Source organism: Morone saxatilis, unplaced genomic scaffold (genome assembly GCF_004916995.1).
Source record: "Morone saxatilis isolate NCDOM2014 unplaced genomic scaffold, NCSU_SB_2.0 Contig16, whole genome shotgun sequence".
NCBI lineage: Eukaryota > Metazoa > Chordata > Actinopteri > Moronidae > Morone > Morone saxatilis.
Window position 1 is genome coordinate 10,589,994 of NW_023339718.1, and position 14,620 is coordinate 10,604,613.

Below are 14,620 nucleotides of genomic sequence, written 5' to 3' on the forward strand. Positions count from 1 at the left end.
CACACACACACACACAATACACTCCAGGCATTGCAGGATGTATTAGACCATTGAACAAGAGTCACTGAAGCTTTTTAAAGTGACTGACTACGTTTAAAATTTGTGTTGAAATGGTTGCTTGGCACACGGTGCTGCCCTCTGCAGGCACAAGCGTGCCACTGCATCTATAGTACTGCTGCAGGCTGTTTGCCTGATCTGTCTGGGTAATGATGCCAAAATGACAGATGTAAAATGTATGGGTTTGTTTGTTTTTTCTTTCTCACTGTTAAGTAAATAATCAAATAAAATACTTTTTCAGTGAAAAAAAGCTTGATTTTTTTTGTGTGTATTGTCATGAATGAAGAAATAATAGTTATATAAAATAATTAGATAATTATGGTGTTGAGAATAGCATAATTAGATTTTATGATATAATAGATAAAAAACAATTCCAGTTATGAAAGAAAAAATAAAAACTGGTGTAAAATCAGAATACATCTCTGATAAAAGTATGTTTCAAGAAGAGAGAGTAAAAGAGTTGTAACTGGCTCTTTAATACACAGTCCTAACCTTCATAATCTTGTGATGGGAAACTAATAATTTTATATTATCACATGTTAAAGTTCAACCCTTACTTCCACAGCTTGTGCAGCATAATTAAATTGCAAGAGCTTTTGAGTTGGGAAATTATAATATTTGAGTTTTGGACGCATAGTGCAGAAACTTTGGAGATATTTGCATATTTTTGAGGCTGTGAGAGCATTTTTTAAAAAAAAGTGAAATAATTCAGAGCAAATATCAGAACTGCTGAATTTATTACAGATGTTTTTTGTTGTACTATATCTTTAAATTAACTCCAGTTATATAATTCTTGGGGATGAAATGATTTAATCAGACTGCTCGCAGTGGCACCCATGTAAAGAACTGGGGTAAGTAAAGGGTAATTCATAAGGCTGGAGGACTGTATCTGCACCACCCTGCGCAGTCGGGTTGGAGCTGGCGCACATCAACACAACTTTCTGCCGAGTCATCGGCACAGACGCGCACCTCCGGCCCGCCACTGCGCGCTCCTCTCTCTCTCCGGGTCCGCTCATCTCCATCCTCAGCCCGGACACCGATGAGATGTCAGGCCCGGTGAAAGATGAACCGAAAGCCATGAGTGATCGTCGGAAGTCCGAAACGATCCACGTTGCCGTCAAAAGTCTCACGGAGAGCAAAGACTTGACCGTGAGAGGAGGCTGCAGCGTCAGGCAGGTCAGGAGACCAAACGCACTTATTTTTGGGGTGTAAACTCCTCTGATTGGTTCTATGTGCGGAATAAATAGGGCGCAAAGAAGTGTCTAATGTTTTTGAAAACCTGATCAGATGTGATGTTTGGCTGTGTGTGTTTGTGTGTTTGTGTGCAGCTGAAATGGGGTCTTGCAGAGCGCATAGGAGTCCCGGCAGAGCGGCTGGTCCTGATCCACTCCGGCCGGGTCCTCAGAGAGTCAGAACTCCTGAGTCACCTTAAAGCACAAGATGGCTCAGTCAGCCTCTGCATGATCCAAAGGTACAGATCCAAAGATGTGCTGGGAGGAGAGGGTAGAAACAGGGATCGAGTGGAACATCTTTTACTTTTGTTTCTCTTATGAGCTCAACTTTCTGTGTTTCTGTCAAACACCAAATAATCTTCAGAGGATATTCTGTTACATGCACATATCAATATGGCTTAATATAAAGCAGTATACTAGTCTTCTGAGGTATGGAGATAATAAGGATGAAATCATTATTAGTGAGCATTATTAGTTAAGGAAACAGACTCCAACATCTATTACTTGTGATACTGAAAGTGGCTACACATCAAAATGCTGAGTAATTCTCTGCTGTTCTGTATTTCTGTACTGAGGTCAACCTTTGCATGTGCACTGTCCATGTGTCTGCTGGCTCATCATTACCCAGTACATATTGTAACTAAGTAACTACTCTCTAACTACACTGTAAATATGGGGGTCACACACTAGAGATAATGTATGCTAATTTACCATAATGTACATTTTGTACCTTTAAATAGTATTCCACACAGAGCATGTGGGTATCAAGGGCAACTGTGAGGACTCCTTATTTATGTAAAAGTATGTATTATCAGTAGAATAATACAGTAAAATGGTTCCGGTCAGTGTTTTACTTTTATATATAATGTTTTTGACTGTTAGTACCGCTGCAATAATGTGTAGTAGAGGTTCAAGGTTGTTTTTATTTTAACAACTTTATGCTGTTGAGTAGTTTATTCTTCAGCAATGCATCATATTACATAAAGTCATAATATGTGTGTAGAGTCACTGTCCTGTGACTAGAAGAAAACAGTCCAGTCCTTCAGTGACAATGCATTTTCCAGCTAATTTATCAAGTTTTTATTAATAAATTATTTATCTGAAGAAGTGGGCAAAGTTTTTCAGTCAATAAAGTGAAACTAAATCCTTCAAATTTATCACATACACATATATATATATAGATTAAAAATCAGCAACTTTGTAGATAAAAGGTTTTCACTGGACAGAAAGGGTATGTAAAAATGTCAGAAAAGTAACTAAAGTTGTCAGTAACTAAAGTAAAAAGTACAATATTTGCCCCAGAGATGTAGAGAAGTAGAAGTATAAAATAAAGCATCTAGATGTAAAAGTATCTCTTATGTTCTTAAGTCCACCTCTGGTCACATGTTATTTTTGTGCACAATGTTGGTAAACCAGGAGCATTTATATCTGAATCATCTGAATCTAAAAATCATATAGGAAGACAGTAAATGTGCAGCATCACTGTAAGGTAGAAAATGCATCACTGCTAAATATAGAACTGCACCATATTGTTTTGTTATTGTTGGTCTAGTAAGACCTGTGAGACAGTAAAAGACTTGCACTACCACAATGAAATTAAGTTTATATCTCTTGGTATGAATCAGAATTTAAAGCTCACTTGGGTACAAAAAATGTTAGAGGTCAACAAGGTCAACAACTTATTCAGTTCCCAAGCACTGTGGCTGTTATGTTCTAATACTTAATGCTTTTAAATTCAGCAATAGTTTTACATAATGGGCTAATTAAACATGCCTACATGTGTTCAGCAGTACTGGAACGTTAGATTCAGATTTAGTCCGTCCTTCTTCGTCTACTGTTCCCACCAGTGACCCAGCTCCAGAAATGGCCCAGTCAGAGCTCACAGTCGTTCCCAGTCCTGAACCTGACAACTTCACACCGTCTCCCACCTCTCCCTTCTGCCTGGGTAAGAACTCCTCTCACCTCCAATTATCTTCTGCTTTTTCTCACATCACATTTGCATTTCATCTACACCGATCAGCCATAAGTATATGTTGTATGTATGTTTCAGTTACAGTAGTTTCCATCCTCTCTATATTGCCTTACATGCTCTTGTTCTTTTGATCTGATCTTGTTTCCATAGTGGAAGGTCTGGACAGTCTTGGCCTGACAAACAGCGGGCCAGGCTTCTTCCCCGCGCTGCAGCAGCAGATGGAGAGCCAGCTGCTGGCTGACCCGGAGATGATGCGCCGTGTCCTGGGTAGCCCTTTGGTGCAGAGCACCCTCTCCACCTCCAGTCCTCAACTGACCAGGCAGCTCATTCTGTCTAATCCTCAAATTCAGCAGCTCCTGCAGACAAACCCAGAGGTGGGAGATATACTTAACAATGCAGATGTCATCACACAGGTGGGTATAAAGAGTGTGTGTTTGAGGAGGTAGCCTACAGATTAGTAAGGAATTGTGATTCGGTGTGTGTGTGTGTGTGTGTGTGTGTGTGTGTATCTTCTTGCTCTTGCTTCCATCTCTAGGTGCTGGAACTCATCAGGAACCCTGACTTGATAGAAGACGAAGAAGAAGAAGAAGAAGAAGAAGAAGAAGAAGAAAACGAAGAAAACGACAAAGAGGAAGAAGAAGAAGAGGAAGAGGAAGATGAAGAAGTGATGAATAATGAAGACAGAGTACTGAACAATTTGCCAGAGCAGGACAACCCTGAAACCACCACTGTCGATTCTGACGGCCTTCAGAAGACAAAAAGTCAAAAATTATCACAGGAACAGGTTTGGAAATGTTTTCCTGAACAGTCTGTTAACACAATGTAAAATGTTTTTGATCTGCTGTTTGTGGCATGTCTTCTGTACTCTCTTTCATATTCAGATAGGAGTAGCACCAATGGTGTCTACAGCATCTGGGACTCAGCAGCCGGCTGAAAAAGAAAGCGAGCAGACTCCACCCCTCTCCAGTCCCACCACAGATCCTCTGAGAGAACTGACAGCCTCGCCCAGAGCTGATTCAAACCGCCAGAGCACCATTAGTGCAGGCAGGAAATTACAGACCCACACAATTTAACTAAGACAAAAAGTAAAAATAAATTCCTATAAGTGAGTGACATGGGATATTGAGGTAATCATGGTCCTTTGATGTATTTTAAGTCATTTTAAAGGTGTTCATACTCACTGCCATTTCCCCCTGAACAATCTAAGAAAACAGGTCATCAATTTTAATCGGCTTAACTATATCTATACATATATATTTCTCCCTGCTTCTTCCCTCTTTCCTCAGGCATGCAGTCACTGCTAGAGGAGATCATGGCCAGTCCTGGACTGATGGAGAGCCTGATGTCCGGGCCGTATGTCAGCAGTCTCCTGAAGTGCCTCAGCCAGAACCCTGACCTGGCTGCACAGGTGACGCATACATAGCGGTGGAGGAAGTATTCAGATCCTTTAAGTAAAAGTACTAATACCACACTGTAAAACTACTCTGTTACAAGTCCTGCTTTGAAAATTATACTTAAATAAAAGTACATAAGTATCATCAGGAAATTGTACTTAAAATATCAAAAGTAAAAGTACTCAATGCTCACTGTGAGTTTATATCTATATAGATATTATATCTAATAAAATACCAGAAAAATAATGTAGCATGCAATGCACAGGTGTGGAACCAGCCTACAATCTACTCCCAACCCCACTTCTTATATCCCGATCTCTCTACACAAATCCTACTCACTCAGACGGCCATATGGCTCTCATTTTCATCCTGTTTCAGATGCTGCTGAGCCATCCTTTGTTCTCAGGAAATCCTCAGCTGCAGCAGCAGATGAGACAGCAGATCCCTCTCTTCCTGCAACAGGTTAGTTTACTCTCCTCACTATTAAACACTCTCATTTCTTGCAACTAGATAACACACAGACGTGTTGCTGAGTTACAGTAAAATGTGGCCACTGGTTTTCCAAAGCAAACTCTACAGAGTCTCTGCTCAAACTCCACCCAGTGCTTATTGTTTGTGATTAATATCTTTATTATTACTGGTCAATGATAAATATGTAGATGCAGAGTCCAGAGCTGCTGACGGCCATGTTGAACCCCAGAGCCATGGAGGCTCTGCTTCAGATCCAACAGGCCCTACAGACTCTGGCCTCAGAGGCTCCTGCGCTCATACCTATGTGAGCATAAATAAAACACTCCAACCTGTAGATTACTCACACGATAGTTTAGTTTCTGGGTAGAAGCAGTACTTTTATGCAAAGTGCATTAAAGAAATTGTATATTGTTCCATGAGTTACCACCTTGTGTCTGTCTTGCAGGGCTGGACTTGGAAACATTGGAGCCAGTGTTGATGCTGCCCCTGAGCTAGGATCTGACTCTGCTCTTAACAGCCAATCAGGAAGTGGTCCAGGGGTTGCCACGGTGACAGAGCAGCAGCAGCAGCAGCAGCAGCAGCAGTTTGTACAACAGATGCTACAGACATTGGCCAACAGCAATTACGGGGTATCTCAGTATTTCCTTATAATGTTATCTGCTTCTGTAGTTGATCTGAACTACTCCTTAATTTAAAATATCAACCGGTACATACTTATTATTATTATCATAAAAGACAAGTATAGGATACATGTCACCAATATTGAACTTATGAGTACCCCAGCAACAGTATCCCACTTAGAGAGTAACTTCACTCAGTCTAATAATCCTGCTTTCACTGATTGTGGTGTGACACCTACCTTTCAACCTATAGAGGACAGTGCAGCTTTGTTTTCCTTCCATCTAGTGTTGAGATTCTCTTTAAAGTCACACAACTAGAACAGGAATCAAGTGTTGCCACCTGTTGTCCCCACATGCATCTATACGAAACTACAGTAAGTATGCTGTGAACACATTTCTTGTCAAGATTCAATCTTATTTATTGAATATATTTAAGTTTGTTTCATTTTTCTCATTTATTTAAATGTACAGTACGTAATTTCGGCTGTTAGGGGCTCTTTCACATTAATGACCAAAATCTTCATCCAGTTAAATATATAGTTAACAATGAACAAGATCTAAAAAAGTGTGTCATAAAAATGTGATTGAAAACTGGATAAAAAGACAATTTATGAGAGCTCAAAGGGGATATGACAGGAGAAACACACCGTTACCTGAATAAAATTTCAGATTCTCTGGGTTTTAACATTGTTGGGATAATGTTAGAACACAACTCAAGAAAAAATATAACATCGGTCTAGTATTTTAGACATTTTAATGCAGAAATGTTACATATTGTATCTTTAAAAAAGGTTGAATGACAGGTTAGGAGACACGAGTGATGTTTTGTCAAACTTTACAGCACGTTTTCTCTCCCAGAGGCACAACACCTGTTCACTAACTCTGTTTGATTGTGTTATTATACTAGGCAAGGCTTTAAATAACTCTCCTGTCATGTCCTGTCAGGTCCATGGCGAGGAGTTCCAGGAGGAGCTAGAGCAGCTGAGCTCAATGGGCTTCAGAGACAGACAGGCAAACCTTCAGGCCCTCATCAGCACAGGAGGAGATCTCACCACTGCTGTACAACATCTGCTCAGTCTCTGACGCACACATGTTGATACGTGCACACATAAATACACGAGTGAATGAATGCACGTGTACTGACATTTACATGTAAGCACTTACACTCAAACATAATAATAATAATAAAATTATGAATGATTACAAAGTGCTTTACAAATAAACCAATACAGGAGACAATATGTATATTGTTGCACTTTCAAAGACACACTTACTTACATACTTCATTCCTTAACTTCCCACACTAATCTCTGTCTGCACTAGTACATTATATTCAGTCACTCTTACCCTAGTACACTTCTCCTTTTTATTGGGTGCCGAATGCTGTACAGATGGTTAAGCCTTTGCTGTGAGAAATAAGAAAACATACACATATACAGTAGGAGGACTTCCTTCCCTCTTGTCCTTCCAGAATGAGTGCTTTATGTTAATATTAGAGTAGAAACACTTTCACTCTGTCGGTGACATGTACTGGCACAGGGCCTGTAAAGGTACTGAAATCCACCTCACATATGTAGACTTGTAGTATACATATTCAGAAGCAGGTCATGTATTATTAATCTCTGTGCAACGAAGCTCAGGCATCTTTTCATCTGGCCACCTGGACAAGAATGAAAGCTTGTAACACCCAGAGACAGTCTGATGTCCTGGAAGCACACGGAGGATTCACACCCTCTGTCTCAGTCAACAGATTGAACCAGGTGCACAGTCCGTTGTGTGCTGTTCCCGCTCTCCCTTACTGCTCTTGTGTCTTGTCCGACACAGACTGTAGAGATCAGACACACCAGATAACTATGAAGTTTGTATTCAAAGGTAGACTCAGCTCCAAAATATGAATTTTAAATGGAAAGGTTGACTTTGTGCAAAGCAAAAAAAAATGCTTGAATGTCAGTGTTTATCTCAAGGCCACACAGGCACATAAACTCTGATTTGCACAGTTAATCTTCTCTCCACACTCTCCCCGGAGGAGAATCACATCAGGCGTAAAAAAAATGGATTTGAGTCCCAAACTGAGAGAAAAGGATTTTAGGCCTTTTGAAACATCCAACACAACCTATGCTGATGATTATGATGATTTACTTTACACTGGTGAGGCTGCTCTTAGAAACACTTTGACCCTTTGTGCCTAACTATCTTTTCACTGCCCTGACTAGTAATTCCAGGGATTTGTTGTTCATTCCTGAAGCTTGTATTCCGAGGTGCTCCAGTAAATACACAACGCTACAGTGCTTTCGTGCCATAGGGAGTGGCTGCATTTTGTGTCCCTATGGATTTCACTAAACAACTGACTGAGCAACATACTTCCACTCATCTAGCTGACTTGTGGATCTGATGTAATCATAAAAAACTGTTGAATATTATTCTGTTATTTACTTTTTGTGTCAGTTAACATAATCCTGTTGTCCCTCAATCATATATGTATGCACTGTTTGTCATTTCACATGAATTTATGATGATGTCCTGCTTTGTGACACACGTCAAGTTCCCTAACTGGTCATTGTAATGTTAACAGCTGTTCTGTGAAAAGTAGTAGTGGCTGCTTCAAGTAATTATTTTCATTAACAATTAATCTGTGGATTGTTTTTCTTTTATAATTAGTACATTATTAATTTAGTCTAATATGTCAGAAAATAGGGGAGAATATATATCACAACTTCCCAGAGGCTAACATGGCATCTTCAAGATGCTTGTTTTGTTTAACTCCAAAAAGTCCAAAATGTTCAATTTACAAAAATATTAAACAGAGAAACGCAGTAAATCCTCACATCTGAGAAGCTGAAGACATGTAATGCACTTAGAGTTGGTGTAGCAACCACAAGCATCACCTCATGAAAGTCACACACAAACTGATTGCACATCTCTGACCGATAAAAACAGTAATTTACTATATAATTACAAACAGTGTAACTATATTTATACATATAATCCACCACACATTTTACTAAATTTGAGAGAAAAATCTTTACTCATTGAAATTAGTTCAAATTAGACTGTTTAAGTAGGTATTTTCCCATGCTATTCTATGTACTACTTACTCTACTCAACTATGAACACTAGAGGGCAGTTAATACTTAACCTCATCACTAATATCAGCTCTTTTGGTTTGTATTGCAGGAATTATGCTGGCACAAAATATTTTTGATCCTGAGTGTTAAACATTAAAAATGACATACCAACTGGCAAAATTGTCATTTATTTTGTATAAAGTAACACCAAACAAGCTCAAAGTCATATTTAATAGTGATTTTCAGCTGCCTATTCAAGTACATAATAGGATGCGTGTGTGTGTGTGAGGGTTGCACAGTTTTCCATTCCTGCTTTTGTGTCCTCGCTCTCAGAGACCGAGTGGATTAACTGACACACTGGACGCATACTTCAGCATCAGATCACATGTGTATGTGATCCACTTGACAACCTGTGTGTGTCTCTCTGTTGCTGCCAGACTGAGGGGGTTTTAATCTCTGGTGGTGTGTATGTGCGTGTTGCAGAGTGTGTGCAGCCGTTCATCTGGATGTGTGAGATATGAGAGTAGCCAGGGGGTTTTTCTGGATTAGAAGCTCCTAAAATATTCGGGTTGAGGTTATGAGATGAGTCACACCACAAAAACAGCTCTACAGTGCTGAGTGGAGGTGGTGTGTGTTCAGTAGAGAGTATGGGGAGTTCATGGTCACCTGTAAGTGTGTGTGTGTGTGTGTCTTCTGAAGATGCTTATACATCAAAAAAAAAAGGGGATCACACAGATATACCTGATCTGACCTTTAGTATGTCAACAGCCAATTGTCAGACGAGCTAAATCTGCCTCACAGCAGTGTGTATCAGCAAGGTGTTCAATCTAAATCCCTTTAATCGTTTTACTTTATTCAGTGTGAAGATTGTACTTTAAGATTTGTTGGTGCATTTGGCAGGTGATGTCAGTGCATGAAAGATGGTTTGACAGATCAAATGATACAAAAACATGATTTGCAATAGCAGCTAAACTAATCCATTTACTGATGCTAAGTTGTCAGGAACTCCAGCAAAGCAGCTTAGATTTTTTAAAATCTATTCAAGAGCAGATTAGAGAAACCTGTAATTCTGAAGGGAAAACAAGATCCCCAACAAAGATCATCTGGAGTCATCGGAAACAAAAAAATAAAGTAGAATTTGTCAATCATTATAGTTTCCACAGGCTCTGGAGTCTGCTGTCCACCAGCTAAGTGTATCTTCTAAACCAAATTAAACCTTAACTGTATAAATTAAAGTAAACATTTCTGTGATTTAAAAAAAAGTATTATTTTCTGAAATATGAATGGATTCCCCTGTAGAGCTGAAACCATTTGCTAATTGATTGATTGATTGAATCGACCCAGCTTCTGTATTGTGAGGATTTGCTGCTCTTCTTTGTCTAACGTGACTGTCAGCTGAATACGTTTGGGTTTTGGGCCTTTGAATGTCAGCACATGATGCAAACATTTAAATATTAATGCCAAAGAAAAATAAAATATTAAACACAGGATTCCAAAACTTGAGGTATAAAATATTCAACCAAAACCATCATCAGTCAATCTTCATTTCATATTCCAGCTGTAATGCAACTGTGATTACAAAGTCAAATTTCCCCTGTAAATGTTACGTGTCTGTCATAGCCATGTAACCAAATACGTAAAAAATTTTCACCAACGTTAAATCTTCAAAGTGCCAGCTTTTACAACGCTACCACAATCCAGTTCACTAAGAGTTAATATACTATCCTGTGAACATTTAGTCTTTTTCTTTGTTGCATACTATTGGAGGTTCAGGTCTTATTCAGAAAAAAAAACAATATCAAATACTCTGCAGCATTAACTGGAATGGCACTTCAACTGTGTTTTAAAATGTTTGCTGCAGTTTTCAGAATCAAATTCACCACAGGATGATTCTGCACTGAAGCAGCAATAGATCAAACCAAATATCCCACTACTGTCTAGTATCTCTGTGGTTTTGCACCACAGCTGGGACAATGCTTTATTTCTCACCTTCACTAAGATATAAACTGGATATGGCGGATCATAACAAGATTAAAAGTCTATGGTCATGCTAGCAGCTCTGTGAAGCTCAACTTACAATAGGCACAGTGGTGCTTTGAGCTAAAGGTTAACTAGTTAACATTTGCATGCAAACAATAGCAATACTATCATACTGATGTGGACCGTGTTCATAACCTCTTAATTAGGTGTGTTAACATGCTGACATTTGCTAATTAGCACTAAACACAAATTACAGCTGAGGATGATGGGAATGTCATTAGTATTTGGTCATAAACCAAAGTACTGGACAAATTATAAATTGACCTGACGATGCTGCTAGATCAGGGGTCAGCAACCTCAGGAAGGCACGCAGCTTAACGAATGGAGCACTAGCAAAAGGTTTTTTTTAATACCCTCTTACCTGCATGCCAAATTACCTCTTTCGCAGCCATTGACAGTTGCGCTCCGTCTCATGGCTGTATGTGTGATCTTAACTCAGATGTGTACATTTTCATAAGGATGGTAGCCTTCTTGTATAGTGCTCCTATATATAATTACAATGTCCTTATTATTAAATGTTGCTATGCATGTTGCCTATACGGATGGACTGAAATTGTGTCAAAATTAAACTTAATGTTAATCTTAATGTTTATATTGCACACTGGTTAACAAGAAAATCAAAAAATGGCACTTTATATCAAAAAGATTGTCGACCCCTGTGCTAAATGAAAGGTGAGGGCATTATGGGGTTATTACAATTCACTCTGTGGGGACCCTGAATGTTTGTACGAAATTAGTTCCAAACTATCAGATAGATGTTGAGATGTATCACAGGATAAGTGAAAACTCTGAGCTGCAGGTGGCACTACGGGAAAAGTCAGGGGATCATGGAACGGGTCCTGCAGGGACACTGAATATCTGCAGCAAATTTCATGGAAATCCATCTGATAATTGTTGAGATATTTTAGTTTGGACCAGAGTGGTGGACCGACTTACTAACCACCCCTAGAATGGCTAAAAACGGATGATTTCTCTCTCTCGTTTGATCTGCAGCGGTGGTCAAGGCATCGGTGACGACTTGAGACTCATGACGTGCTGCTCGACCTCCGTGGCCATATCACTGATGCTCCTCCTGATGTCCAGAGGCAACACGTTCTCCTCATCCAGTGGAGGCTCTAAAACATCAAACTGGGAACGCAGCAGGTTTGCTCCCATGTAATGTCCCCTCCGGGCCACCATCCTCTGGTGAAGGAGATCGTAGTCACCATGCAGGAAGAGGAAAAAGACATCGGGACAGGAGGGAGGCAGGACATCTTCGTCTAGGCCGGAAGAGGAAGAGAGAGCTTTGGAGCCATAGAGCAGGATCTGTCTGTACAGGCGCTTTAGGGCGGAGCAGACCACAAGAGCATCGGAGCCTGAACACCTTTCTCTGAGATGGAAAAACACACACGTTCACATAGTTAGACTGAAATGTTGTGTGGATAACAATAAAAATGTTAAAAGCAGTAATGAAACAAACTAAAAAAACTTAAAGTGAACTCTGGCGACAGACAGCTAGAGAGAAGCAGGAGGTGAAGAGAAAAGAAGGGACACATGGATGAGCTGATAGAGAGAAATAAGTGTGACTGTGCGTAGAAGAGTTTAGGAAAAGAAGTCTTTGATGCTGCCGCAGACGTTTTAAGAAAGTGATGGCATACTTTTCAGCGCTCCCTCACCTCTTTTCTCAGTCACTTAATCTGTCTTTACTCTCCCTTTCCTCGCTCTCTGGTTTTCATGTCAATTTTCAAAACCATCTTTGATATTTCTGATCTTTTTTCGACAATTTCACGCCCGCATATCCTTACTTCGCTCCTCTGCTCTTCAGCTCCCTCTCACTCTCTAAACCCATCATCTCGGCCATTTCTGTCATTACAAAAGTATGTTGTGTTTTCAGTGTATGTGTGCATGAGCATAATATTACTGTGTGTATAAAAGGTTTGTTTATTCTTACCTCTCAATGACTTCATGTAGTTTGAGAAGCCAAGGAAATCTGTCCTGCAGAGAGAAACATAACAACTGGTTTTATTTTGGTTAGAAAAACAGCTTGTTGCTCATTTTTTTCATCATAGTTAAGAAATGTTTTTAATCTTTATGATCGATATTTAAACTATGTTTATGAGAACTGTGTCTGTCTGGTGTTTGGAGCTGAGCAGGTAGTGTGCAGTGGGTTCAGAGGTTTTTCACTAATAAGCTGCCTGCTGAGAGTGACGAATGAGTTATTTTGTCTACAGACACTGTGGGTCGCCTTCAATGGAGGCCGCCATGTTTCTACAGTCACCCAGAACATACAAACCAAAAGCTGGCTCTAGATAGGGCATTTCACGTTTTTCACACATTTTATGGCCACCTTAGTTCCTCGCTTGGAAAGGGAGGGTGAAAGCGAGTGAGTTGAAATCTGCAACTATACCGCTAAATGCTACTTAATGGGAAAATAAATCTTATTATATTTCCTTTTTTTCAGGATTTGATCATTTTGCCTGCGAAGAAAAACACTTCTCACTTTTGGGGTTGCTAGTGCAATACAGCTTCTGGCTTTGCCCTTAATAAAACTGGGCGGGTCACATAACACACTCTTAGTTTCGGCATATCATCGGCCATCAGAGGGGAATGTCGTGTACTGCAGAGCAACGCAGGACAGGTGCAGAGTGAGCCAAGCCTGCGATTGTGAAGCCAAACTGTGTCATCAAGCTGAGGGTTGTTTCATAAATCCACCAAAAATATCCTCCTCTCCTCTAAAAATAAGACTAAATCATATGGAAACTAAGTACACTCATAGCAGCAGTGAGCATAATGCAGCAGAAGCTGTGGAGAGTGTTTAAAGAACTCAAAGAGTCTTTTGAGGTACAATCAGGGAATAAAACAAGAATCAGACTGATAGAGAAGAGCAGAAACAAATCTTTGATTACACTGAAATCAGAAACAGAATCTTAATTTGGTTACAACTGAATTGGAGTCACATTTTTCCTCACTGCTGTGCCTTTAATTTGAAGAGCTGAACTCGAATGAGGGGAATCACATTCTCTCATGTCCTGTTTGGTTATGCCAACCTCAACCTGCCAACTGTAATACTGGCATGAAAGACACATTTTTGCCACAGTAATCCCAAATTTACATTTCTGCTTCGCCTCATCATTCATTCTCAAACACCAAGCCAAGCGTTGGACAGAGCAGGTCCCAGAGTAATTCTCTCTGCCGTACAAAGCAGATTTCTGAGTGGGAGGTTATCATCAGCCACCAAACACTGCTACCAGCAAACTGCTGCCAAATGCTGGCAGCAGCTTCTCTGCCTGTAAGTGTGTAAACTCTCCCCTTTATTTTAAAAGTGAAAATGGACAGAGAGGAGATAAATGTTGAACAAACAAGAAAATAAATTCCTCTAGTGAACCTAAGGACTGTGGGCTGTGATGAAATGCTCAGTTTCCCTCCCTGCTGCTTTCACTTGTCTGCTCTAGTGAAGCTTCCTCAGGCCACTTGTTGAGTTTGAGTCTGTGGCTGCGAGTCTGAAACAATGATTTACTCATGAGATAAGAGAAATGGCTCACTCCATAAATGACTGACATTTAGTCTGAGCTGACAAGACACCTCTAGCAGACACACACACACACACACACACAAACCTGGCCTGACCTGGTCTGTGAGCGGTTCACCACGAGACATCTTCTCAATGTTCTCCTGCGGGTGGAAGTCATCCCCTTCATGCATGGGCCAGCCCAGCTGATGAGTGCATACAATTGAGTGTTAAGTCACATGGTGTGCAGAAACATGATGAAGGTGTGTTTGTGTGTGTGTG

At 40.1% G+C, this 14,620-nt stretch overlaps 2 protein-coding genes across 3 annotated transcripts in view; one reads left to right on the forward strand and one right to left on the reverse strand.

Annotated features, from left to right (window-relative positions):
- Positions 1 to 874: 874 nt before the first annotated feature.
- LOC118325937 (ubiquilin-1-like) lies at positions 875 to 6,861 on the forward strand. Its single transcript, XM_035658802.1, has 11 exons — positions 875 to 1,233; positions 1,386 to 1,528; positions 3,137 to 3,234; positions 3,412 to 3,674; positions 3,797 to 4,045; positions 4,143 to 4,305; positions 4,548 to 4,669; positions 5,034 to 5,117; positions 5,315 to 5,430; positions 5,572 to 5,755; positions 6,692 to 6,861. The coding sequence occupies exons 1-11, from the start codon at positions 1,102 to 1,104 to the stop codon at positions 6,827 to 6,829; spliced, it is 1,692 nt and encodes a 563-aa protein (XP_035514695.1). The 5' UTR covers positions 875 to 1,101; the 3' UTR covers positions 6,830 to 6,861.
- A 702-nt stretch (positions 6,862 to 7,563) lies between these two features.
- LOC118325938 (probable gluconokinase) overlaps positions 7,564 to 14,620 on the reverse strand; it is an 8,596-nt gene continuing 1,539 nt past the window's right edge. For both annotated transcript variants that reach the window (XM_035658803.1, XM_035658804.1), the window contains exons 4-6: positions 14,458 to 14,544; positions 12,782 to 12,825; positions 7,564 to 12,220 (exon numbers count right to left, since the gene is read on the reverse strand). In XM_035658803.1, coding sequence (XP_035514696.1) covers positions 11,851 to 12,220; positions 12,782 to 12,825; positions 14,458 to 14,544 — 501 coding nt within the window. In that variant the 3' untranslated portion in view covers positions 7,564 to 11,850. The remainder of the gene's footprint in view (positions 12,221 to 12,781; positions 12,826 to 14,457; positions 14,545 to 14,620) is intronic.